At 40.1% G+C, this 27,706-nt stretch overlaps 2 protein-coding genes across 4 annotated transcripts in view; one reads left to right on the top strand and one right to left on the bottom strand.

The window, feature by feature from the left end:
• FHIP2A (FHF complex subunit HOOK interacting protein 2A) overlaps positions 1-21,547 on the bottom strand; it is a 32,381-nt gene extending 10,834 nt beyond the window's left edge. Inside the window, exons 1-10 of the mRNA XM_025993992.2 lie at positions 21,210-21,547; positions 14,795-14,873; positions 10,258-10,427; positions 8,298-8,402; positions 7,713-7,835; positions 2,484-2,777; positions 2,104-2,300; positions 963-1,077; positions 384-460; positions 86-278 (exon numbers count right to left, since the gene is read on the bottom strand). Of these exons, the coding sequence (XP_025849777.1) occupies positions 86-278; positions 384-460; positions 963-1,077; positions 2,104-2,300; positions 2,484-2,777; positions 7,713-7,835; positions 8,298-8,402; positions 10,258-10,427; positions 14,795-14,873; positions 21,210-21,254 (1,398 nt within the window). The 5' untranslated portion in view covers positions 21,255-21,547. The remainder of the gene's footprint in view (positions 1-85; positions 279-383; positions 461-962; positions 1,078-2,103; positions 2,301-2,483; positions 2,778-7,712; positions 7,836-8,297; positions 8,403-10,257; positions 10,428-14,794; positions 14,874-21,209) is intronic.
• A 191-nt stretch (positions 21,548-21,738) lies between these two features.
• ABLIM1 (actin binding LIM protein 1) overlaps positions 21,739-27,706 on the top strand; it is a 342,319-nt gene continuing 336,351 nt past the window's right edge. For 2 of the 3 annotated variants that reach the window (XR_011997590.1, XR_011997589.1), the window contains exon 1: positions 21,760-21,933. The gene's annotated coding sequence lies outside the window, so the exon portion shown is untranslated. Of the gene's footprint in view, positions 21,934-27,706 lie in introns of all 3 variants that reach the window. The other variant, XM_072740162.1, reaches the window with a different exon arrangement.

Raw genomic sequence — 27,706 nt, 5'->3', positions numbered from 1 at the left:
AAGAAGTTGTATTCAAGACATCACAAGGACATTCCAACTGTATTTCCAAGAATCTAAGACCAACTCTAAATCTTACATAGCTTACCTCATCAGATATGTGATCACAATGCTCTATTAACCTGTGTCTTAAAGGGTGTCTACTAATATCTGCCAGAGTTTCCGGTTCCCTCTGTTCTCCAAGGATAAAAAACACCATTTCTTGCAGCAAAACATCAGAGGTTACTTGCCGAACAATGCGATGGAGCAGAGCGGTTGATGTCAAAATACCCATCTCAGAACTGGGCATAACAAACAGGTAATTATTAGTGGGGAAAATAACACTGAGTAGCAATTTGCGTTTTTTTTGTTTGTTTGTTTGTTTTTTAAGGAAAAAGGCCACTCACGTTTGCATCAACTGAGGTTCCATAACTCCAATAAAGAATCTTTCATGAACGGCTCTGGCAAGGGCCACAGCAGCAGTCTAGAATGCACAAGGAGCAGCATTATCTTTCTCTTTAATGGAAAAGAGAGATTAACCTGTAACACTGCTGTCCATCTGAATTAATGGGGAAACACAAATTTGCCTGTTGACCATCTTGCTGATGGCATATAAGCCTGGACTAGATGTTAGCTACAGGGTTATTTATATTTTATCTAAATTTCCAAGAACAAGATGAAAAGGACAAAAATATTATCCCAATAGCCTTATAGTAAATGGAGGGAGGCCAATGTCACCTCAAGGAGCTTTCTATTGTAATACTTAAAGAAATATAGGGCAGAACTTGAACTGGGATTTATTACAGAGTTGTAACATACACATACACACCCACACACTTTTAAATTTTATTTAGTTGTGTTTATTGTACTAACTATCATCCTAAAACAATTAAGATCTATTTGGGGATATAAACTGAGGAAGTTTTACTTAATAGACATTTATATTTTAAAATTATCAATAAGAAACAGAAACAAAAAAACCAAACCTTTTGTGCTTCCTTTATGAGTTGATCACAATAATCAAACCAGGAAAGAAATGAAATTAAGGCTCGTTTTCCTGGAAATGCTGAAGCATCTTCTTTATGACTATATGAGTCCAAGCTGTAAGGTGTGGGAAGAAATACTTAGTCCGAAGTTATCCCAGAGAATTAATTCAATTCAGTGCATACGGAACAATGAATGCCCGTGAATGAACTTATGCAGTTAGACACATGTACACAGGCCATGCTGGATGACTATTAGAAGCAGGTCATATAAAAGAAAGCCATGGATAAGAGAAAACCTCTTAAATGAAAGTTGTAAATAACTTTCACTCATTAAGGGGGAAGAGAGAGACTAATGCAGAATGCCATCTGCAGAGGGAAAACCACATGGCAGTTCCTTGTGCTCCCCCATAAATTTGACCAAGTCGTGGGAATGAAATGTTGGAGGTTCTCAGGTGCTAGGAGGGCGTGCAAAAGGAAAACAAGTGGGCTGCTTCTCCTCCCACTGTAAAACACGATACAGTAGTAAAGGGAACCTATGGATCTGCCCCACAGATGCTGCAGAGTATCAGATGGAAAGAGACAAGTAAAATACACAGAAAAATTATGACAGGTTATTATACTAAAATGATGGGATTTGGGGTACTTTTCCTCATGCTGCTTATAAACTCATAAATGCTCTGCAATAATAATATTTTCCTATGAGAATTATGGGGAGCCCCAAAAGGTGGATTGGGAGGGTGGAAGCATAAGGTAGGAGGGGAGAGTCCATAAACACAAGCCACAAAACATGAAACTGCCCGAGAGGCTGCAGGACGTTTCTAAAAGGATGTTCCTTCTTTCAGGAATCAAAGTAAATAAATGAATAAATAAAAGTCATTGGTTTTCATGTAATTAGGTCTTATCCAACCACTATAATGGAAAAATAGCTTAACTCTGTAACAGCTGGATTGTTCCCATACCAATTCATTCCTGACTAGTAACAAATTTAAAACAAGCCTCAGAAAATAATCCCATTTAATGATCACAAGCAATGTCACATTTTCCACAACAGAAGGTTTATATCACTGCAAAATAGAAGTGAATTTAAAAGTATAGGTGTAAGAAACTGCTCCTACAGGAAAACACAAGTGATAGTTCTTACCCCCAGTTAATTGCTTCCACTGTTTCGATATCTAACGGGTCCACCGACTGAGGTAGGGCCTTGTACAGGGAAGCGAGTCTGTCTGTCAGCAGTTCGCACAAACAAGTGCTCTGCGTGAGGCATTTGGCAGCTGCAGGCTCCGGCAAGCTTACTAACAACATCAAGCCTTCACAGGCCTTCACAGCTATTCGGCCATCCTGAGGGGAGAAAACACACACCCCTTCAATTCTTGAATTAGCTGCATGTCAAGTTGTTTGGGAAAAAATTCAACTGAAAAAGATCTAATGTTTTACACAAAAATAAGAATAGACTTTTTTTTTTCCTATTTCAAATATACGTAACTGTGATCAGGTTAGGGGGTAAGAGTAAGGAAGACTCACAGGACTTCTAGTGAGATTTAACAAAGAATTCACTAAATTGTAATCCTGGTTTGGACGAACAACTGTGGCCTCTGGCAGTGAGGTGACAGCAAGATTATCTAAGCTGGTGGACAGGTCATCTATCTGCTGAGGAGGCTCGTCTTCCAACTCTGTGTGCTCCAGTCCCATGGCACCAGACAGTTCCTCTGGCTGACAGGACTGTCCTGTGTCTGTTGACAAGCAATCTTGACCTTTCAATGAGTCTTCTGAAATTACATCTGGTGTGCCTTTGGAAGCCAATGATTTCAATTTATTCTGAAAAAGAATACATGTTCTGCAAGATTCACACTAGAAGACTTATAAAACAGAAATCATATTTTTATCTGTTTTTCTATAATTCACATTCAATGTAGCAATAGATGAAAGTGTTACAACAAATGAAAATACTCAGACTTCAACAAGCTGTGCTTTAGATATTTTAAAATTGCTCAGGAATTTATAACACTCTTTCTGCTAAGCACAAAATGGTTTACCATGACCATAAGCGATGAACAACACTAGTGATAACTACGTGACTACTGCTAAAAACAACTGATGTTAGTGAAGAAAAAAAAGAATCAGGAAGTTTCAATTGGAATTAATTGTTTTCTCATCACAAGGCTCTATAGAAAATATATAGCCTCGATGTTAATTCTTCTAAGATGAATTTCCTTAAATGATTTTTCTGTTTTCCCCTTGTACCTCTGCTTTATTAAAAAAACAAAAAACAAAAAACAAAAAAAAACCCACCTCATTACTCTCAGGACCTTTTTCTTAAGTGTTCTTGATGAGAAAAGAAAGATTTACTTGAAATGTTGGCCCCACTTCCCCAACACATACATAAATATGAAGAGAAAGGGTGCCTGGGTAGCTCAGTTGGTTAAGCATCTACCTTTGGCTCAGGTCATGATAGTGGGGTCCTGGGATCAAGCCCCATGTCGGGCTCCCTGCTCAGCAGGAAGTCACCTTCTCCCTCTCCCTCCTCCTACTCGTATGTACTCTCCCTCTCTCAAATAAATAAAATCTTCAAAAAAAAAAAAAAAAAAAAGGAATCTTAACCAAACCAAATCATTAGTTTTAGGGAAAAAGTGTTTTGCTTTCCATTTGAACCTAAGAGCAAAAATCAAATCATGCACACAGGTTAGAAGTCATCATGAACCAGCTTCTCCTAAGGGGCCATCTCACCGTGTTTCACCCATCACAGAGGTGCATTCAATGCTGACTGAATTCAAAGTTCTATTTCCAAAGTTATAGTAAACTTATTATAAATCACTTTTATTACAGTTAGACCAATATTCTTGAGAAACTGAGCCCACAGCACATTAAAACAACTTTGTAGAACTCCATGAATCCTCCAAACAACTCTCCAATTTCCCACAAAATCAGTTGCATATCACAGTCCTTATGAATACAAAACACTTGATTCCATCTAAAATACTAGTAAGATTGTTGGAAATGGTATCTCAGATAAGAATAGCAAAGGGAAGAATAATCTTAGAATAGCACTCGTTAGATGAGTATTTCTCAAAGTGTGACTCAAGACTGTTGGTGTCATGGTCTTCTGTAGGGCTTGAGAAAATATAGATTCCTGGGTCCCACCCAGACCTGCTGAATGAGAATATCTGGAGGTGGAGCCAAGGAGTCTGCATTTTAATTTATTACTTATATTACTGAAGTATTCTTGACAACGTTATATTGATTTTAGGTATACAACACTGTGATGGAATCTGCATTTTTAAAAATGCTCTCTAGGTGATGAGGAAGTGCTATCTTCTCTCACACTTTGATTCTTTTTTTTTTTTTAAAGATTTTATTTATTTATTCATGATAGACATAGAGAGAAAGAGAGAGAGAGAGAGAGAGAGAGAGAGAGAGAGAGAAAGAGGCAAAGACACAGGTAGAGGGAGAAGCAGGCTCCATGCCCGGAGCCCGATGCGGGACTCGATCCCGGGACTCCAGGATCGCGTCCTGGGCCAAAGGCAGGTGCTAAACCACTGAGACACCCAGGGGTCCCCCACACTTTGATTCTTAAATGAAACTGTTCCCTTTCTACTCCTATTAGGGATTTAATGATAGCCCCCGCACATTTATATACATAACCTCCAAATCTCTTGAACCCAGACTTCTTTCCTAAATCACAGATTTGCAAGACCAAATACCTGCCAATTATCTCTACTAGGATACCAGGAGGACTCAAAACATCCAGAACCATAATTACCCTATGCCCCTCAAAATAAGCTCCCTTGGAGCTCCCTTCTTTCTGTTTGCAACAGCCTTACTAGTTCAAAAATTCAAGCACTCATCATCTTTTCTCTTGCTTCCTGCACAAGCCCATACAGAATCTACCTCTGACGTCTCTTGAATATATTCACTTCATTCCATCCCAGTGCTTCCAACTTATAGTCCTTGTTGGGGTTACTACCTCAGCCTCCAAGCTGGTTTCTTCTGCTCTTCCTTTTCCTCCCAAAGGAATCCACTGGACAAGATGCCGCCACCAGTTTAACTGAAGGCATACACACCATCATGTAATAACCCTTCTCAAAAATCTTCAATGACTCCCCAGTGACTTCAAGTATGTTCAAATTCTCATGCTGTCATTCAAAGCCTTTGACCCTTCCTAGTCAATCTCTCCAGGCCCTTTTCTTATCACATATCCTAATTACACTGTTTCATGAACACACCACAAACTTCTATATCTTCATTCCCTTACCTATGTTCACCCATTGTTATCTGAACACCTGTCAGGGTTCATATCAAAGATAACCTCTTCCATGACGTCTTTCCCAACAACCTAGAGCAGATGTAATCCCTTCATCCTAGGAAGACTTAAGGCACATTCACATTTACTTTGTACCCTTCTTATGATACTCACCTTACTCTACCTCAGGTTATATAGCCTTGTCACCAGACTATAAATTCCTTTAGGGCAAAAACTGTTCCTAACTCATTTACCTTGGGCACTTAAACCATAGCAGATGCACATAGTAGCTGATATACATGAAAAGAGAGATTAGATTTCAGGGTATACATGCCTGAGGACTACGAAGTATTTTTGTTACTCTCTATAGTTATCAGTAAAATAGCTGCATTTCTCTAAAGATTCATTAAGTATTAATTAGGCAGTTATTATACATTATACTGGACACTAGAGAAGCTGTGGGAACCCAAAGAAGAATGAGACAAGTCCTTGTCCTCAAGGAGCTTACTGAGCAGCAGGAGAAAATAAAACACATTTCAATAACTCTAATGCCAGGGAGACTGAAATAAACACATCAAAAGCTTATGAATAGTCTTGAGAAAACAGAGATGCCTATCACCTCAGGCTGTAGAGAAGTACATGCTTTAAAACGGGTGTATTATAGCAGACATGCCACTGATTCTGAAGAGTGTTCTCTGTAAGCAAGGTCTGAACATAAATGCTTCTCTGAAGACAGGTAAACAAAGTACATCTCACCATCAGCACACATATGCTCACACATGTTCTCTGCTTCTGATCTATGGCTGTGTACTTAGGAACGGGTTTTAGAGATTCTGAGAAAAAGTCCTTAAAGCATAAGCTTGGGCAAAAATCCACTCACTGAAAATAACTAAGGTCAGCTAAAAAAAACTTTAGTAAATGACCTTTGAGAAGAAAAATCCCAGACTTAGCTAGATTGAGATATTTGATATATCAAAAACCAAGAGGATTAATACCACCCTAATTAATAAACCCTTAAAATCTGAAATCATAAGTTTATTCCAGCTAATTTGAAGTATACCTTGAAAAACGGGCATTCAAAATTCGTATCACTACCTAGAAACTTACGAGCATGCCACTGTGCAGCTTGGCTGCTTACTCATCTTCAGTAAGCATGCAGAAGAGGATCTTGGGTGACTTATTTAATAAAGTGAATCAGAAAACAAACCCATCTACTACAACGGCTAAAATTTTTAAAAACAAAACAAAACAAAACCCTGACAACACTCACTCTGACAAGGACGTGGAACAATGGGAATTCTCATATGCTGTTGGTAGGATGCAAAATGATAAACCCATTGGGGTAAAACAGTATGGCAGGTTCTTATGAAAAAAACTATACACTTGCCACAGGATTCAGCAACTCTACCCTTAGGCATTTACCCAAGTGAAGTGGAAATCTAAAACCACACAAAAAAACTGGTGTGAATGTGAGGCAATTCATAATTCCCTCAAACTGGAAACAACTACAACTCCCTCAACGGATGGACGAATAAACAACTGTGACATGTTCATGCAATGGGACACTACTCAACAGTATCAAGGACCAAACTCGTTAAATCTCAAAGGCTGGTGACATTTTGTGACTTTCTGTAAAAGAGGAAACCTGTGACAAGAGCATATCAGTGATTGCTGGGGACGGGCACGGAGCGAGAAGGGGACTGCAGGAGGGGGGCGGAACTGCTGTGTTGCTTGATGGAGGTGGTAGCTACACAACTGTGGGTTTGTTAAACTCAGAGAACCATACTCCAGAAAGAGCAAACTGCAGTGTACGTCACTTACACCCAACCTAGGGGAAAAAAGAAAGACGACAAAAAGATATAAAAAAGAACTAAAAAAACAAAATTAATTTTTCTACTATATTTCTAAATGACTTCACTGAGGAAAAAAAAGAAGTGAATGATAGAAGAAAGTACACAAAGTATTTTCTGATTTAAAACTGGAAATAAAACCCAAAATATCAATTGGTGTAACGTAAAGTATGATCCAGTGACTATGGCTAAGAAAAGATAGTACAGGATACTAGAGCGATCGCAACTGCTATGGAGAGGTAACTCGTGATTTTGCACATCCAGCCAAATCCGCACATACCACCCCCACCTATCCCAGGCCAGATTATCCACGCTCCACACTAGAGCACACCTGGCTGAAAACATGATAGCTCATAAGCTCCCGTGACTTTGCCCTCCTTGATTTTCCCCTTCACATTGCACCCCTGCCAAACTTCGACTCTGTATTTGTCCAGGCTGTGTACTGCCCTGTGTATCCAGCTCAACTACTTTCTCTGAAAACTGTCTTCCTCAGAAGACTTCAAGTTAAAACAGGGATCATCAATGAAAAATAATTCTAGGAAGTAAAACAAGCCCTATGACACCCATAAAATGTAATTCCTTCTAATATTCTTTATAGAATTCGATTCTTAAAATAATTTTAATACAAGCATGCTTCGAAGGTTGACAAGAAGAGTATCATACCTCCAGAAAAAAATTAACCAAGTAGGGATTTTGTTTCAGCTTTGCACACACGATACAGAGAAACTGGATTTCTTCATTTTCTGTTGGTGTTGCAAGGACTTCACCACAGAGTCGAATTAATTTCTGTTAAAAAATTTTAAAAATGTTTTTCAAGCTTAAGTTACTTTTTACACATATTGTAGTAGCCATCTGCTTGCCTTATGAGTATTTACTATTTTCAAATAATGCAAATATACCTTGCATTTTTCAGACAGAGCACTATTTACAATTATCCATTACAAGAGAGACTTACTAGTAACAAGTTTTTCAATACATTACCCTAAAAAATTAATAAGTACACAATAAACTCCTTGAGATATCATAGAGATAAATTAAAGGAAAAACTAATGTTTCAAGTTTTAAGACAAAGATATATAGAGTATAAAATACAAAGTCATGCATACAAAAAACTCAAGTATTTGCTAATTTACATGTTATTTTTAGAATAATTTCCTTTATTTTAACTCTTAGAAAGATCACATTAAAATTATTTATACACTAAAAGAAATCAAACCAAATAATATTTTGTAAGGGGAACAAAAATACCTGCACTGGCCTGTGGACATTAATGTGTGGAAGCAGCGGCTGTTGGATTCTTCCCAGGAGTTTAGTGTAGAACACCAAAACCTGCTGTTTCATTCCTGGAGGACACTGGGCACATAAAAAAGGAAAAAGCAAACAAGAAGAGAACAGATGATACAAACACACTTACTCAAAAGCTTAAAGAACAGGAACGTGAATGTATTTGCTGAACCTCAAATGCCAAGGCCATCAGCCAATTAATCAGTCTTTCAGAATAAAATTCACAATCAAATATTAATGACTGGCATTCTAGAAATAAAATTATATCTGGGATTATAATACCGCTTATGGAGCCACAGGCTGATGTAATGACACACAGCATGGTAATAGCACACTGCTGAAATCAGAGTTTAGTTCCAGCAACATCAAGCTGTTTGTATTCTAAATGCTAGGATAACTGAAACTATTATGGTTAACTCCATGGGCTAAAACAGAGGCAGAGTCTTGTTACCTCCACTAACAACAGGTAATCGATAACTTTCCATTACAGAGATGGAGGAGTAAACAAAACCTTCTAACATGTATGTGTAAGTAAAGGGAATCCTCTGGTATAAAATGCTGAGATTTATTCTAACAATGCTGTTTTGCATTAATTGCAAAATTATTTACATTACGATTACTATAAACAATGAATATTTAATAAAGAAGTTTTTGTAACACGCCAGCTGCTTTAAATCTTTACTGAAAACTAGGTAAACCTGATGATTACTTATATAGTGGGTTAACAGAGCACAAACTAACAAGGCTATCTGTTCTATGACTAAGCTGCTTATACTGCCTTGCAATTAAAATACAGTGACAAAATGAGCATTTCCACAGCATCATCATAGCCATGCTATCTGGAAATGGTATAAACGATAATCTCATGTACAGTAATATTTTTTTAGATAGCAGATCCTCTACATTATTCAGATAAAACAATAATATTAAACAATCACAAGTATCAAAATTAATTTGCTAGTGGTACAATTATTAACTTTCACTCAAAGAGCAATTAATCAATTCAACTTAGTGTTGTACTGTCCCTCTCTTCACAGGACAGGGGAGTGGATGTCCTGACTCAAAAATATAAATTGCATCAATTTAACTTAAAATGAATTGGAAGAAAAAAAAATGAATTGGAAGTATTAAAGACTTAGTTAAGAGGAAACTGTCCATAATACCACTATTCATAACTCTATCTGGTGTTTAAACATGTTGATTTTTTTTTCCAGTTTGATTTTCATGTAAATTATAGGAATTCACAGAACAGAAGCTCAGATTTTGAGACTTGGAGGAGGCCCTTGGTGATCACCTATTTGATCCAAAGAGAAAGCAGATTAAGCAAAGGGACTTTGTAGATCATAGTATGTTAGTGACAAAGCCAGGCACCCCAAAGTTCTTCCCCTTCCCTTGCACTCCCACAGGCTTTGAAACTCGCCTTTATAAGTAACCTGAAAGTTTCCTGTGGCATATTATTCATATCATAAATATCAGTTTTGCAAAGAGTTCCCAAGATTCACGAGGCCTCAAAACTTAACGTGGCTGCACTCAGTAGAGATAATGTCAGAATAACCAGTGACATTCTCTTTTAGGATTATGAAAAATAATTCCTATTTTCCTAACCCAATTTTCACTGGGTTCCTTCTCACATCCTTTGATTGTAAGTACATGTACCTGAGTGTATTTTCATAAATGTTTGTACGGTGATTCTAAGCAGCCTAAGTACCAGTTGTTGTTTAGAGCCTTTGGGGGCTTTGCTAGCTCTGGAAAAATCACATCCACGCAGGCTGCACATTTTCTGTTTTACACAATCCTCATTTGAATCCCACCATGCTTAATACATACCTCTAAGATTAAATTTAGTACATGGCAGCTTCTTTATCTCTAAGACATTAATGCATGTATTACATGCCCAAGAACGTAATGGGGATTAGGAACTTACGTCAGCTTTTCCTAAGGTATATAATGTTTCCAAGATCTTGTGATGAAGTAAATATTCCATACATGGCCCTGTCACTCCAAATTCTCGCTCACGTTCTTCTTGCAGCAAAATACCTAACATCTGGTCCAGATGAGAGGGAATATTTGTATCTGTCACTGGGGCTTTATCATCTAAATTAAAAAAAAAATACATCAAACATTCAAACCTTTTAAAACTGCCTGTTTTGTACCTAAAGTACTCTTGATATTTCCCTGTTCCAATTCAAACTGAGAAAAATCTTAACTACACACTCAAGTGAAGTTTATGTTCATGGAATAATTATCTTTGCCAGGATTTAGGTGGTTCTTTTGCCATGTCCTTACTCAAAAATGGAATCAATATTCTGAAATATATTCTATTAACTTTGTCCATGCATAATCAAAATAAGAACCACTTATATGGAAATAGCAACATGATCAAGAAAAATACACATAACATCAAAGTTTTGTATGTACTTACAATTAAAAAATTTTTTTTCAAATAGCCAGTTCAGAAGATCTGAACTTTTAGATCTGAATTTTAAGTCTCTTTATATAGAAACAGGTTCACCTTAAACATTAAGCTGAATTAGGTAGGATATATAGAGAGGGCAGGTTCTGTTTCTGAATGCTCCTGAATCACAATGTAACACTGGAAGTCAGACCTCTTAGAGCTCCTAATTCATCTCCATCTGTGAAAACATGAGGAGCCCAAAGAAAAACTTCTGATATCTCTCATTAACAGGCAGCTATTCCCAAAGCCAAAACTTCTTCTCAGGAGAATTCTTATTATGTACTATCGATTTTTTTTTAAGATACAAATTCATCGATACTTTTTCAAGTTCATAGTTGAACTTGAAAAATCACATGGTTTTATCAACTTATCCATATTGTATGAGGGCTGAATTGCTCTTAACAATATGTGAAGTTTTACAGAATGTTTAAATACAAAATATACTTGGAAATGCCAAGTTCTTACTCATGTCTCTGTTGTCATTTACTTAGTACTTCCATAGCAGGTGCAACACAATCCTAGTTTGATTATGTTGCTTTGCCTGTATGCATGTGTATGTATGTGTGCACACACCCACGAGTGCGCGCACACACACACACACACACACACAGTATGAATCATAACTCTAAGCCTATAGGGAAAACAATGGAAAGACAATGGTCACCCTTGTTTCCAAGGACGATACATGTACCAAATCTGATAGAGTATGTGGCAGGTACTAAGAACATGGAGCTGGGAGTTAGACAATTTGCATTCAAATTTTGGTTCTGTCACTTGTAGCTGGATGACCTTGGTGAACTACTTAAGCCTCAGTCACCAACTCCTGTAAAATGGGGCTAATCTATACCAGTAAGTGTTGTAGTACGACTATAATGAAACTATGGGTGTGAAGCTTGGTGCCTTGACACATACTAAGAAGAAGTGTTAACTTAGGATGTTTCATTTCATATTCTTCTAAAATGAATAGCCAGCCACTAATAGAAGATAATCTGCAAGTTTGCTTTAAATTTATTTTGTTTACTGTTTTCTCCCATTTAATTACAGACTTCATATAAACATCCCAGGAAAGAATCCATGTTCAAGCATGGTTTGATTACAGTTATTAGAGGAGAAAAATGACCAGAAAGGCTTTGTAAATTGAGAGACAAATGAATTTTAAATGTGATTTGACAGGATTAAAATCCTAGCTCCCCCTTCACTCCTGAGCTGTATGTAAGTCTCTGTGCCTCTCATATGCCATACCTTAAATCCCTTTGTCCTCCTTCTCGATCTTGCACTCCTACTCATCCTTCAAAACCCAGGCTATGGACTCTGCCTTCTGTTTCTCCCTGCTTTGTTCTCTGTGCCTCTCTCACATACACATTTGTCCCATCTTTTATTATAACATACATACTTGTTTCTCCTAAACTGCAAAAAAACTCATTTAAAGCAAGAACTTAAAGCCTCTTCTTTGAAATGTTTCCTTAAAGCTATGGAGGAGTGAAAAATTCACAAGGGCTAAGAAGAGTCATTTGAAAGGGCAGTTCCTCTCAAAAAACTTTCCTATAGATCTGCTGTTTAAATACCTATATTAAGGTAGATATTATATTTTACATGGAAAGGTATACATACATTTTGCGTCTAGTTTTTATGTATTATACAAACATAAAGGATTTTTTTCTTTTAAGGAGTTATAACCTAGGACCCCAACAGCTTCCCCAATCAGACTGCCTGAATACTCTATTTCAGGAGGTGCCAGACCTTGGCCTGTTGGATAAATCTGGCTTTGCCACCTGTTTTAAGTTGTACTGGAACAAAGGAACACTATTCTTTTACATATTGTCGATGGCTGCTTTGGCACTACAACAATACTGAGTAGCTTTGGCAATACAACAATACAGGCCAAAGAACCCACAAAGCCTAAATTATTAACTATCTGGCCCCTTACAGAAAGTTTGTCAATCTTTGACCTAATTTATTTCACAATCCCCCTTACTCTCCATCCTTCTTTTTCACTGAGAAAGATAGAAGCAACCAGAAAAGAACTCTTGAAGACTCTGTACCACATCCACCCTCTTCTTTCATGTATACTCATATACTCTACTTTCTACACCTTATTTTTATGGATGGACTGTCCACATGCCTATTAAGAGTAAGTCTTCACTTGTGCACTAGACCCCACCCCTTAGCCTATTTAAGGGTACTGCTCAGAAATTATCGCACCTAACTCTTGTCTACCTTTCTCTCTCTACTAGATCATCCCATCAAGGTACAAACTGCAATATCTTCCGTCTTTAAAATAATAATAATAATAATAATACCCTCTCTTTGAGGGGCACTTGGCTGCCTCAGGCAGAAGAGCATAAGACACTTGATCTCAGGGCTGTGAGTTGGAGACCCATGTTAGGTGTAGAGATTAATTAAATAAATCAATTAAACTGAAAACACTCTCTTGATATCACATCTCCCCCAGGCTAATGCTCCACTTCTCACTCCCCTTTCCATTAACATAAGAGAGCAGTCCATACATACTGTCTATACATGTTCTCTGCCCATTTTCTCTTGAACATACTCCAATCAGTCTTCCCTTTCTGCCTTGCCATTAAAACGGCTCTTATCAAGTCCACTAATGAGCTCCATGTGGCTAAGTCCAAAGATCCTTTCCTAGTCTTCATTAGCTTGACATCAGCATCATTTGACATAATTAATCCTTCTCTCCTATCCTAGCTTCTAGGACACCATTTTCTCTTGGCTGTCTCCTATCCCACTAGCAAAAGTGGTTTCCTTTGCTATTGTTCTCATCATCCCAACCTGGACACTGGGCTCAAGTGTCCATTTCTGAACATCTTCTCTCTTCCATCTATCTTTACTCCCTAGAACATCTCATCCAGTCTCATGGCTTTAAATCCTACTTACATGTGATGACTTCATTTCATATCTCTGGTTTAGAACTCCACCTTAAATTCCAGATTCCTATTTCCAACTGTCTACTCAACATATCTAACTGGACACATAGTTGGCATCTCAAATTTAACATGTCCAGAATACTCTTATAAACCTGTTCCTCCTGCAGTCTCCCTGTCCTGGTGAATGGCCTTTCTATTTTCCAACTGCCTAAGCCCAAAACTTTGGAATTTCCTTGACTCTGTCTCTCATACCCAACATCCAATCTGTCACAAAAACTTTCTGCAAAATACACCTAAAATACAATCACTTCTTACCAGTTCCACCAGACCAGCGCAATAGCCCCTAATTGTCTGTAGCTTCACCTCTTCATCCCTCCAATCTAACTTTTTTTCACAGAAGCTAAAGTGGTCCCTTTAAAAAAGATTATGTTACATGCTGTTCAAAACTCTCTAATGGCTTCCCACCTTAGAATAAGAGCTAAAGCCCTTATAATAGCTTACCAGGACTTTGTAACTGCACCTGGCTCCCATCTCATGTCAACTCCTCACACTTTTGTCCTTGTTCACGCTGCTCTAGCCAATCTTGCTTCCTTGCAGTTCCTAGAATACGCCAAGCATGCTGCATGCTCCAGCCGCAGGGTTTTTGCACTAGGTCCTCTTCCTGAAACCCCGCCCCCCAGGCTTATTTCCTCTCTCTTTCAGATTTCAACTGAGAAGTCTACTTGGGCAATGAGGTTTTCTCTAACCTACAATAACCAATTGCCTCCTTCTCCCCATGTCTACACTTCTATCCCTTAGCCCATTTCATTTCCCCCTTACCACTTGCCATCTGATACACTATGTATATTTGTCCATTTATTGTTCGCTCCTCCATTGTCAACATATAAGCTCTATTAGGACAGGGATTTTGTCTGTTTGATTTACTGTTCTATTGCCCAGTGCCTAGAACAATTCCTACAGATAGTAGGTGTTCAATAGATACATTTTTAAAATGAATCTAAAAGAGAAATTAAAAGTAAAATAACTTGTTTATAAATTTAAATATAACTCTGAAAATTAATTTGAAATATATTTTAGGATTTCATAAATTTTGTTTAATTAACATTAGCTTTGTTTCTTACCCGAAGTCTCTATGTAGTAATGGGTAATTGCCTTCCAGTGATAAACAAAATCTTCTTGTAAAGGAAGAGAAGGTGCAAGCTACACAAACACACACACACACAAAAAGACCACAACGATTAAGAAAATGGCATTATACATTTCCATAAAGTATAACTCTGTATTTGTCTATTAATAATATAAAAGCAGCATAAGCCTAAGGGATGAGCTTTAATTTCATTCTACATGTCAGATATCAAAGAGAAACCAAAGGAATTAAAATCCAGAAAGATTGAGAGGAAAAATGTTTATCAATATTAAACTACAAGGACTAGGAATTTTTTTCCTCCCCAAACTAGTAACTACAAAAGGTTTCAAAAATAGTGTTAAATGAGAAAATGCAATATTCTATTTATATTATCAGTAAAATGAAATTATCAATAACCAGGGATCTTTGTACCTAGTACTTTGAAATCCAAAACAGTAAAAAGTTGCTATGTAATTAGTTACACGTCACCATTACGAAAATATAGACCAAAGTCAACCCTGTAATCTGATTAAAACTGTTTCCTACTTCCAGTGACATACAGATGTAAACCATTTCTTTTTTAAGCCTGGATTAGGCAGTGCATATTTTTAGCAAAATACCTATGTGAACAAGACACTACCAATTTAAATTCCACAAAGCCAAAAATGTTTTACATTTTAGCTTTCAAATTTACTTCAAAAATTTTAAGACCAAAATTATATGCCTTCAGCCATCTCATAGCAAACCTGCCAAGGATTTAAAATGTGTGTTAAATGAATAGAAAAAGACCTGGATACACCTTCCACAACACTGTCTTTCCTTTAAACAGAGTGAGAAAGAGAAAGAGAGAATGCTCTCCTGGTCCTACTATTGCTCATAAATTTTGGCCAGAAAGTTCTCAGTTGACCCAACTTACTTAAAAACAAACAGGTTTCTATTCTGATAACCTATAGCATGGCAAGGTCATCTTTCTTTCTTTTCCATATACTTCATCTAAACTGATGACTTGAGGGATCATGTTACTTCTGTACTTTTTCCTATTCCATTTTGATTTCTTGGTGTCCTCAGGCAGAGACCTCTGAGTTTGAAATCCTATCAAAACAATCTCAAAACTATTGGGCAAATTATAAACATTGGTCATAGACCCCTAAGCGTTTCAACCCAGAAGATGAAATGTCCTTAGGAAAGAAGTGAAACATTTCACAGCAACTGACAGCATTTTAACGCTAGTTCCTATGCCTGCCTGTGGGCGCCACTCTGAGTCGCAGAGTTGAGAGATTGTAAGTACCCACCTCATTTCCAAAGACAGTGCTGTGAAATTTTTAAAAAGGCTTTAGATTTTTAACAAAAGAGTTAAAACCTTTGGGATTACTATCCTTCAAAAAGAAAAATTATCTGGCAGAGAAATTATTTGGGAGACATGGCGAAAAAAAAATAGAAAGAAAATTAGGAAGTGTTACCTTGGGAAAATAATCTTCCTCAAACTTTTAGAGTGAAAAAATGTTTTAATCAGCAACTTGATTTTAAGATCGCCTTCAAAATATATGTAATATATATATATATATCAAAATGCTCTTGGTTTTTTTTTGAACCTGGTTTTTTATATACCATCTTTATATAGTAAAATGTATTAACGACTGGGATAAACCAAAATGAAATTTGGTGTTTCAAAAAAAAGTACCTAGTTTCTTAAGTGTAAATGTTGTGATTTGTTAAATTTTTCTGAGGGCCATCTCCTTGGTATAGAAGGAATTAGAGCATTCTTGCTCCAGATTATTTTACCTCTGGGACTTAACTCCATTTCCAAGTTAGGTCACTAGATCAGAGGTCTTACAGGATTTGTGTTCGGACCTTTGCTGTTGTAGTCCAAATCAAAGCAGGATGGTGTTGCTTACCTGTAAATACCTCTCTCCCAGGAGTTTGATTTAAATAAGAAACCTATTTAAGTAGACAGTGAGACAAACTGCTAACAACTTAGTTTAGTAATAACCTTGTTCAAACATGAATAAGTTTCGTTATTTATGTAAAACTTCCTACTAAAATTGTCTTTCATTACTAATTCTAACATGCAAATAACTTGTTTTATCATTGCATAAAATAAACATTTATTTAAAAATAAAAAAAGGAAGAGGTGTGTGAATCAGCATGAGGTGATTCTCACTTGAGTTTACCTTTTACGAAACAGATTAAATTTTTGAAAATTCACGCAATCACACTCTCAGCCAAAACTGGACATGAGTGCCTACCTGGGGCATGGCTTTCTCTGGGAAGCCTTGCCAGACTTCCTGCCGAGCATCCAGTTCTTCCCACAAACCGTTGCACCCTCTCCCAGCCTGCTCTCTCTCTCCTAGCCCTTATCCCACATTTGTCATGGCTGGTCTCCTCCACTGGATTGTGTCATCTTTCTCATCACCGAATTCTCTGCTGGTTTCCGACTCAGTGATGGCACAAAGTAAGCATTCAGTAATTTTTACCAAGTGAATAATCCATCCACACAGCAGTTGCTGTCATTTACTGAGTAGTTATGTGCCAGACACAGTGCTGCAAAGTTTTCACTTCCTATATAGTCTTAAATGATCTTACAATAAACTCCAATTTCCCCCAAACTCCTATTAAGATCCAAAGCCAGTTAACTGCTTCACCCAAGGGGAAACACTGCTTGTAACTAGCAACCCAGACTGTCTCCCCCAAAGGCCAACCACACAGAAGGACCTACAGCGGTAATTCAGAGAGCCAGCATCTGTCAGAGAAGCCCGATGTGCTCACTCTCACCTGTAACATGGACATTTCACACCCTCAGCTTCAAAATGCTTCTTCCTTCCAATTTCCCCTCAGGTGCCTCGTATCTCCCTGGCCTCTTCCAAATCCAGCACAGGCCTCCCTTCTTTCTCCAAGCCCACTAATCCTAACTGTTTGTCCCCACAAAACTCACTGGCTGAACAACCAACCAAAAATTAATATCAATGGTTCACATTTATGAAGCACTTACTATGTACCAGGCACTGCACTAGGCACTTCACGTTACCTCATTTTAATTTTCACAATAATCCTATGAGATAGGTATATTTCCATTTTACAATGAGGATGTTGAAATGTACAAAGACTAACTTGTCCTGTGTAGAAGGGAGGGACAAAGGCAGGACTGACTCTGTTCTGGATGGTTCTAGAGGCTAGGCTGTACTCTTGTGCACCGTTTAATCTTTAACTTGTGTATTTGTTTTGTCTCCCAAATTAGGCTGTAAGCTTTGTATTTCCTCTGCACTGTGCCATGCTTTCATGGTAGGCTCACAAACATTTGCTGAATGACTGAAGGACTAAAAGTTAGAGATCCCATCAAAAAAGAATACACTTGGGGCACCTGGGTGGTTCAGTGGTTGAGCATCTGCCTTTGGCTCAGGTGGTGATCCCGGGGTCCTGGGATCGAGTCCCGCATCAGGTTCCCAGCAGGGAGCCTGCTTCTCCCTCTACCTATGTCTCTGACTCTCTCATGAATAAATAAATAAAATCTTAAAAAAAAAAATAAAAATACACCTAAGAAAACACTATATATATGTTTGATTTGAGGTTTTAATTCCCAGGGCAGAATAGCTTTTAAAACACTGCCAGTCCCAACAATCAACAACTCTTAACTATAATTCAAAAAGAAGATTCAAATTCTGAAGGATGACTTCCATTGAATTAAAGTAGATAAAACTTTCTTCCCCTATCCTCTTGGAATAAATCTGCCCTCAAAGGGTGAAACTGGCTGAAATTTAAAAAGAACGAGGCATATTACCTGGGACAGACTAGGCCCTCAATATTTAATTGTACTAAAGTGTTTTACTTGTATTTTGGAGAAACTGTGCTAACATGATCTAGTCCAACCTAGGAACTAACTACAAGATTTCACTCATAACATGTGGCAACAGGCTAACAAAATGGATTCATTCGCTGCAAAACTTACTGGCCAATCATTTTTTTCACTGAGGGAAGACTCATTTCTGAAAAGGGAAGCAAGAGTTACATTACAGTTTTTGCTTTTGATCAAGGTATGAATTTCTCTCCTAAACTCAAATTGTAATCTATCAGCTTACTAACGTGCTTTCAAATACTGATCTTGAAAATCTTATATACTTTTTCCTAGTACTAGTTAACAGAAAGTGAGGAGAAACCGTTAATTAAATAAGGAAAACTCTACATGTAAATCACATTTAAATGAATATGTTTATCTGGCCAACCCTAAAAAAAACAAAAACAAAAACACACATTTGAAGATTTGAAGGCTGAACTAATTGAACAAAGACCTATAAATTGAACTAATTGAACAAAACCTATAAAGTAATAATATCAAAATGATTAAAAGCAGCGACACTGGAAAAAGGTGATGTCAACACCAGCACATAGGATAATGTCCCACCTCTGAAAAATCCAGATAATAATGTTAATTGCATTACTATATCAGAAATGCTATTCGGGCACACAAATTAAAAGGACTACAGAGAAAAACTAATGAACTGCTGAATGGTAAAAGTAGTTTACAGAAGAAAATGCCAGGCAAATAAACAGAACTGAAAAACTAGAAACCAATCTTAGGCTAGGCAAAAACATTCTTCAAATACCACAAGGATGGCTTATTTATCATTATGTATGAGTTCACTCCCAAGAGAGAAAGGAAAAAGTATGCCAAATTTTTTTCAGATTTTACCTCCTTATCAAAGTAAACTGGGAGGTATCACAGCTGAAAACATGAACTCTAATCACGTAAAAACATTAGTTTTCCAAATGCAACATATCAGTTACTAGGACCAGGTGAACAAAACCCACTCTTTAACTTTTTCTCACCTCAGCAAAGTAGAGAACCTGGGTATGCCAGAGTTAATTCCCATGGACAATTTGGTAGATGCTAGCATACCCAGTTATAAAAAGATAACGAGGACAGAAAACACAAGTCTTAGGATAAAAATGACTCTTTAGTGGGAGAGTATGAAAGCTGTCCTTCTTTTTCTCAGTACTTCTTTCTGTAAATACCAACCTGATAGGTAAAGGATGTAAATCACCTAATATATTTTTTCCTAGTTATCTCAATATCAACCCGTACTCAATGTTAAAATGAAATGATTCTCAGTATTTTAGGTTAAAGAATAATATAAAGTGTAAATGCCACTGTTTTTATAAATTTTGGTTCAATTCTTTTAACATAAAGATGCCGTAGACTGTGTATAAGAAGGGAAAACTGTTGCCCTGAAGTCTAAAACTGTCATTTCCTTCACGTGTGATCCTGCTCTTCATTCATGAAAACCCTCTTTGATTTGATACACTTTTTCCTCAGGAACTTGGGCTGCGCTTAACATGCTTTTTAAGCATTTCCCACATATCACTTAAAACAACTGCACTGAGGTTTTGTTTTCACACTTAATTTTAAAAATACCTTTTATTTTATCTGACCATGAAAATGGTTCTATGGCAGCTGGGGGGGGGGGGGGTGTTGTTGTTGTTGTTGTGGTTGTTTTTAAGTTGGGTGGATTTTAAGATTTTAAGGTGCTATTCATATTCGCACAAGCTAAACATAGAGAATGACTTTTTTTTTTTTTTTTAATTAGGAAAGTACTGGTTTCTTCCACAGGATGCATTTTCCAAGTTGGGCAACCCTCCCTGGGTAAAGAGAAACCACCAAAGGGCAGCAAAGTAGACCTCTATCTTATGAAGACAACAAGGGATTTTTTTTTTTTTTAGGTTAGTGTGCTGGGGGGTCTGAACGGCCTTCCTCGCCGGTGTGTAAGGTCCTCAAAGGAGAGCGTGGGGAAGGGAGGGCAGGAAGGGAGGCGGAGGGCCTGGAGGGTCGCGGCCCAGGGCTGGGGGGTCATGACCCAGGGCTGGGGGGTCTCGGCCCAGGGCTGGAGGGTCATGACCCAGGGCTGGAGGGTCGTGACCCAGGGCTGGGGGGTCGTGACCCAGGGCTGGGGGGTCGCGGCCCAGGGCTGGGGGGTCGTGACCCAGAGCCTGGAGGGCCTCCCCGCAGCCGCGAGACCCCCGAGCTCGGACTCCCCAGTCCCGCCCCCGGGCCTGCGCAGGGGCCCCGCGCCGCCCGCCCTGGGGTCGCCGCCCGCCCTGGGGTCGCCGCCCGGCCCCGGCCCCCGCCGGCCCCCGCCAAGTCCCCAGGGCCCGAAGCCCGGGCCGCGGCTGCCGCCCCTTTTGTCCTGCTCGGCGCCGGCCGCCTTTCCCCGGGGCAGGTCCGCGGCCCCGCGGCCCCACCCGGGAGCCGGGCGACCCCGAGCCCCCCCCGCCCCGCCCCGGGAGCCCGGTCGTGCCCGCGCTGCGGCGAGCCAGGCCCGCCCCCGCCCCCCCTCCCCCGGCCGCCCAGGCCCGCGGAGCGCAGGCCGCCGCCATCCCCGGCCTGCCGTGGGCCCGCCGCCCGCCGCCCGCCGCCTTACCGCCTCCACGGCGTGCTGCAGGATGGAGGTGAACTTGGAGAACATCCTGTCCCGGGACTGCAGCAGCCTCTCCCGGGACGACCTGGAGAGCTCCTCGATCCGCCGCCGCCGCCCCTGCTGCGGCTGCCCGGGCCGCTCCAGAGTGAAGGCCGGTGCGCGCGGGGACAGGCGGAGGGCCGAGGCGGGGCCCGGGCGCGGCGGCTGGCGGGGCGGGCGGGCGGGCGGCTGCGGCGGGCGGCGGGGCGCGGCGGGCGGCTGCGGCGGGGACGCGGCGATCGGCGCCGGCTCGAGGCCCCCGCGGCGCTGCTGCTGCTGCTGCTGCTGCTGTTGCGGCTGCGGCGGCGGCTCCGGCGGCTCCGGCGGCTCCGGCGGCTCCGGCTCGGACACGGTGGCAGCCCGGCTCGGGTTCCTTCCGCCCGCTCTGCCCGCCGCGGCCTGCAGGGGGCGCCGCCGCGGCCCGGGGAGGCCCCGACCGAGCCTGCCCGCCCAGCCGCGGGGCGGCCGGACGCGGCGGGGGCGGGACAGGCGCGGGGGGCGCGGACCCGGACCCGGACCCGGACCCGAGGGGCGCCCCCGCACCGGCGTCCTCAGCTTGGGAAGATCCGGCGACCCAGCTCCGTGTCTGCAGGGGGACTACCAGGCCGATTTGTAGGGGAGCCTCTAGCCGTGGCTGTGCAGGACACAGCTCGGAAGTTTCTCCTCTAAGGGCAGATCTGGGAGACTGGTAAGGAACAGCTCCGTGTTCCCAAGGCAAAAATGGTCCGTGCATTCAGATACGACGACTTAGAACAAAGCAGCTAATGTTGCTGAAATGGCTTTGCTAACTGCGAAATATTATTATTATTATTGATAGTTATCAAGTATTAAAACAGAAGTCCCGAATGGACAAACGGTAGGATGGCTCAGTTCATAGTTTGTAACATGTTTGATAGGTGCAGGGCATCCAGTGCTGCATTTTCTTTCTTTCTTTTTTTTTTAATTTATTAATTTATTTATTTATGATAGTCGCACAGAGAGAGAGAGAGAGGCAGAGGGAGACACAGGCAGAGGGAGAAGCAGGCCCCATGCAGGGAGCCCGACGTGGGACTCGATCCTGGGATTCCAGGATCATGCCCTAGGCCAAAGGCTGACGCTTAACCACTGAGCCCCCCCGCACCCCCCCCCCCCGGGCTGCCCAGTGTTGTATTTTCTATTCTGTTTATCGAATGGAAAATAACTGAGGGAAACAACCTGAAGGGGTTCTGCTAAATGCATAGGACAGGTGAGTGGGGCTACAATGTAAGTGCTCGGGTGGAGGCTTCTTAAAAATACTGTGCAACAGTATTATTAGCCAGGTTTGAAGAAGCACAATGCACGGTGGTGAATTTTAGGTTGGGTTGATACAAGTTACGAAAATGTTCATGTCCTGGAGAACTTTGTGTTTGTTTTTGTTTTTGGGGTTTTTTTTTTTTGCCGGTATTGGTATTTTATCAAAAGGACCGTTAAGTTCTTGATAAGGCGAGGGTGGAGTAAGTTTTGCATAACTGGCGATGGCGGTATGTATTTGTCATTGAATTTGTTGAATAGGAAAAAAAAAAAGCAGAAAGGAACAGCAGTGTGCAGTGGTGTTAAGAGCCAGTCTCTGGAGGTGCAAAGCCTGAATTTAAACTCCTGCTTTGCCACTCACCATGGCAGGTTTTTTAATCTCTTTACGCTTTAGTTTCTTCATTTGCAAAATTGGGGAGAGTAGCACCTACCCGGTGAGGTTGTGTGGAAATTTAACAACGTATGTAAAATACTTTAACCACATCCAGTCCATGGTAAGCATTATGCTGGCATTTGTTATTACTTCTATTATTAGTAGTAACAATAGTGTTTAAAAATAATAGGACCAGATATTAAGGCTTAATTGGAGACTTTAACTATAGATCTCCCCTGACTTTCGATGGGGTTATGTCCTCATAACTCCATAAGTTGAAAATATCTTAAGTCGAGGTGCATTTAATACACTTAACCCTACAGAACATGGTAACTTAGTCTACCCGTCTACATAAATGTGCTCAGAACACTTACATTGACCTAGAGATAGTCAAAATCATCCAACACTACACCTATTTTATAATAGTGCTGAATGCCTCATGTAACTTATTGAAAACTGTACTGAAAGTGAAAAACTGAATGATCTTTTTTTTTTTTTTTTTTTTTTTTTTTAGGATTTTATTTATTTATTCATGAGAGATACAGAGAGGCAGAGACACAGACAGAGGGAGAAGCAGGCTCCCCACAGGGAGCCCAATGCAGGACTCCATCCCTGGGCCCCGGTTTGACACCCATAGCCGAAGGCAGATGCTCAACCCCTGAGACACTCAGGCATCCTGAAAACTAGAATGATCTTAAGTGCATCAGTTGTTCACCTTTGTGATCAAGTGGCCGACTGGGAGCCATGGTTGTTGCTGCTGCCCAGCATCACGTGTCCGAGAGCGTATCACTACACTAGCCTGGGAACAGATCCAGTTCCAAGTAGGGTTTCTACTGAATGTGTATCACTCTCACACCATCATAAAGTCAAAAAATGGTAAATCAAACTACTGTAAGCAGGGGACTATCTGTCATTTTGTCTTCTTTTCTCCTTTGTTTTTGTTGCTTGTATCCTCGCAGTGCAGGTAAATTTGGCTTTAATTTCCTGTGTACTGGTCTCCAGAATGCTGGAAGCACTCTCTGTTGTATGCCAAAAATTGAAATGTGCTCCCTACCAAATTCTGACTAATTGTGTCTGCTTCAAACAAGAGTACATATTTTTTATTATGCACACAGCTTGAGGGGGTTAGTCATATTAAAAACCGTGATTATTTTCCTGACCTAATTGTCATACATTTATATGATATTTTGTATTTTCATAATGTCTTACAACCACTAATTGTATAAGAAGGTCTGTTAAACACAGGCTTATTTAGAGTTGTTTGCATTTGATGATGCCTGTCTTTGTATACTTATTATGAATATAATAAAAAATGTTTTACTCTACAAAATATCAACATTTAGGATGATGATTCATCTCCCTGATGTCTGATGTATGTTCCAAGACATACACGCTGGGCTAGAATTATAATTGAGCAGATAGCCTTACCTCTTCTCATCTTAGATAGTCTGTAGTGACACTAACATTAGCACCAGCCTCATGCATGGACTGGACCTCCTGCAACAGAAGTGTGATTTGAGAAAGCGTAATACAGGCTTCCCTGGCCTCCAGAACATTTAGATATGGGAAACTGAAATTCCCCAATTAGGATTTTATTTCTTCATTCCTTTGGCTTAAGCCAAATGAGAAATTTAGTCCCTGCTAAAAATTGAAATACTCTTGGGAGAGATAATGTGCCAAATTCTATCATTCATTATACTTCAGAGTGAATGAGTTTGTTAAATTCCTTCCTGAACAGGGACACCTGGGTGGCTCAGTGGTTGAGCATCTGCCTTCAGCTCAGGGGCCTGATCCCAGAGTCCTGGGATGGAGTCCCAGGACGGAGTCCCACATCAGGCTCCCCACAGGGAGCCTGCTTCTCCCTCTATGTCTCTGCCTCTCTCTGTGTGTCTCTCATGAATAAATAAATAAAATATTTAAAAAAAAATTCTTGGAACACCTGGCTGGCTCAGCGGTTAAGCTCTGGTTTTGGCTCAGAGTGTGATCCTGGAGTTCAGGGATTGAGTCCCACATCGGGCTTCCTGCATGGAGCTTGCTTCTCCCTCTGTGTATGTCTCTGCCTCTCTCTCTCTGTGTCTCTCATGAAAAAATAAACAAACAAACGCCAGAACAATAAATGAAAATAGACTTACTGTAGAGGATGTTATTTTGAAGTTCAGAACACTGAGTTCAGAGAAGATCTGAAACTACACAGTTTCCAATGAGAGAAAAAAGAAAAGAAGTCCATACAAAGAATTAAGTATTACGAAGGTATAACACTTTATAATGACATCATGGGAAGTAAGAAGGCATTAGGGCAATGCCTTAAAAATTCTAAACTAAAATAATTTCAATCTAGAATTCTAGGAACCGAAGTTTCCTAGTTTACAGTTTCTTAGTAAATAAGTCATTTCAGATGTGCAGGGTATTGAAAATCTTTCCTACCTTCTACTCTCTCAAGCTATCAGAAGATGTGCTCCATCAAACCTCATGGAGTAAACCAAAGGGAAAAAAGAAAAAAAGATAAAGGAATCAGAATAGAGAGCCCATCATCAGAGGGAGGTGAGGGAAATTCCTAGGATGTTGGTGAAGTAGTATTCCAAGATAACAACTATGCATCAAGCTGAGACAGCTAACCAACCAGTCCAGGCTGGAGCAGGTCAGAAGAGATGTCCTCAAGAAGATAAAACTTCTAGATGGATTATCTGTGTGTTTGAGAAGATTTACAAGATAGGAGAGTTTGAGGTTGAACTAGTGATAAATACAAAGAAAACTAAGCAAAGAAAAAAATGAGAATCATTATAAATACCAAGGAAAAGAAAAATATTCTGTAGGAACAAGTAATCATAATACATCCATGGCTCAGCTATATGTCTATATAACCATAGTAATGTAAACACTGATTTAATTAAAATTATATTATTGCTGCTGTATTGGGAAGATGAAAGGATGGTTATGTGGTGGAAGTAGGGGTGGGGTGTGTATGTGAGAGAAAGACAGAAGCTAAACCCTTATCTGTTGTGAGGAAACATTAGATATTGCTTAGAACAGAAATATGAGGTGAAATTATAGGCATATCTTTCTTATTTAAAGAAAGGAAGCAAATAATAAGAGTCTGCTCAGGTACTGAAAGAGATCCCTTTCCTCCCAGGAGACTGAGAGTTTTGGAGGAAGGATAGGAGCTTTCAAAACAAACCGTGTAAAACTTCTTGACTAAACTATATACTCGAGTAAACAATATGCCCTTTATTTGGCAAGGGGAGAAACTGTAGGCAAGAAATCATTTTTGGTACTTTTTAAAAAGCTCATACAAGATTATAAAGGTTAATTACTATGGGAATAGAAAGGAGAGGTTACACTGGAGAGATGTAGTAAGAGCAACCAAATTATTGCAAGTGATTAAATATGAGTGAAGAATAAGAAAGCAAGAATATTGCTGGAGTTTCTCCCTTGGATGGGGTTAGATGAAGACGCTTTTAACTGAGATGTGGAAAGATAATGAGATTTTTTTAATATGTTAGATTTGTTTACTTGTATGATGAATCTATGTGACCATGTCTAGTATGGGGTGATCAGTCTGGATTAGGAAGTCAGGAGAGAGATCTGCACTAGAATAAAAGATGGGAAAAGTTTTCTCTCATAGGTGGTAAATGAGATACAGACATAAGGGAGATGGTTCAGTGAGATGATACAGTGAAAGAAGAAAGAATAAATACAAACTTGAGGACTCCCTGCATTTAAGGGTTGGAATAGGGAGGAGGAATTCATGGAAAAGAGCAGTCAAATGGATGGGAAAACATGTCATAAAAACGTTCACAGAGAAGTGAGTTTCTAAAATTGGGAATTTGGTTCAAGATAAAATGGCGAATTTGCATAGGCTACACACTTCATTTCCTGAACTCAACCCTACAACTGTCATGAAAATGAGAAGGAAGCCAATAGATCTCAGAAACTTCCATAGCAACTGTGAAAACTCCTTGGCCAGCGTAGCAGACACTGCCGGTGTCTCTGCCACATCCTCTTAACCCATTTTTTTTTAAGGTTTTATTTATTTATTCATGAGAGACAGAGAGAGAGAGAGAGAGAGAGAGGCAGAGACACAGGCAGAGGGAGAAGCAGGCTCCATGCAGGGAGCCCGAAGCGGGACTCGATCTGGGTCTCCTGGGTCTCCAGGATCACGCCCTGGGCGGGAGGCAGGTGCTAAACCACTGAGCCACCCAGGGATCCCCCATCTTAACCCATTTCTGATTACAGTTGATGCTGCAGTAGGCAGTTCTGGGCAAGCTCAACTCCCCTCATGGTTACAGCATCTCATCTCAGCCTCATGCTACTCCTTAGAATTTCTGCCACTGAAAATTCTGTATGGGGAGCCTGCTCCTTCCAAAAACATGGTAGAGTTAGAACCCATGGGGACAACTCTTAGCTAACAGGGATTGGAATCTAGTGGATACATACTCCAATGTCCCATCTCTACGGTTAGAAGCAATCCTAGGAAGTGTTCTGAGCACTTTTCAGGAGGTCCCAGTGGGGTCAAGTGTGAAAACCAACCACAGTGGTGACCTCAATAGCCCTCTTATGCCTTTCTTCCTTCATTCTTATTCTCCCTACACCCTCACTTCCCTGGATCTGAAATAAACTACTTACAGTCAAGTCTTCATCTCAGGCTCTGTTTTTGATGAAACCCACTTTGTATGAGGATTAGAGTGGAAGAAGTCCAGAAGGAAAGGCCAAGTGCCACAAATTGGGTACAGACCAAGAGAGATACGCCTTCATCCCATAGGCTAAGAGATTAATTACAATAAAAGAAACAATTCCTGGAATTGAGCTGGGCCATGTTAGA

The sequence above is a fragment of the Vulpes vulpes genome, chromosome 15 (genome assembly GCF_048418805.1).
Source record: "Vulpes vulpes isolate BD-2025 chromosome 15, VulVul3, whole genome shotgun sequence".
Lineage (NCBI taxonomy): Eukaryota > Metazoa > Chordata > Mammalia > Carnivora > Canidae > Vulpes > Vulpes vulpes.
The sequence above is the reverse complement of the archived record's forward strand: the minus strand, read 5'-3'. Positions and strand labels throughout refer to the sequence as shown.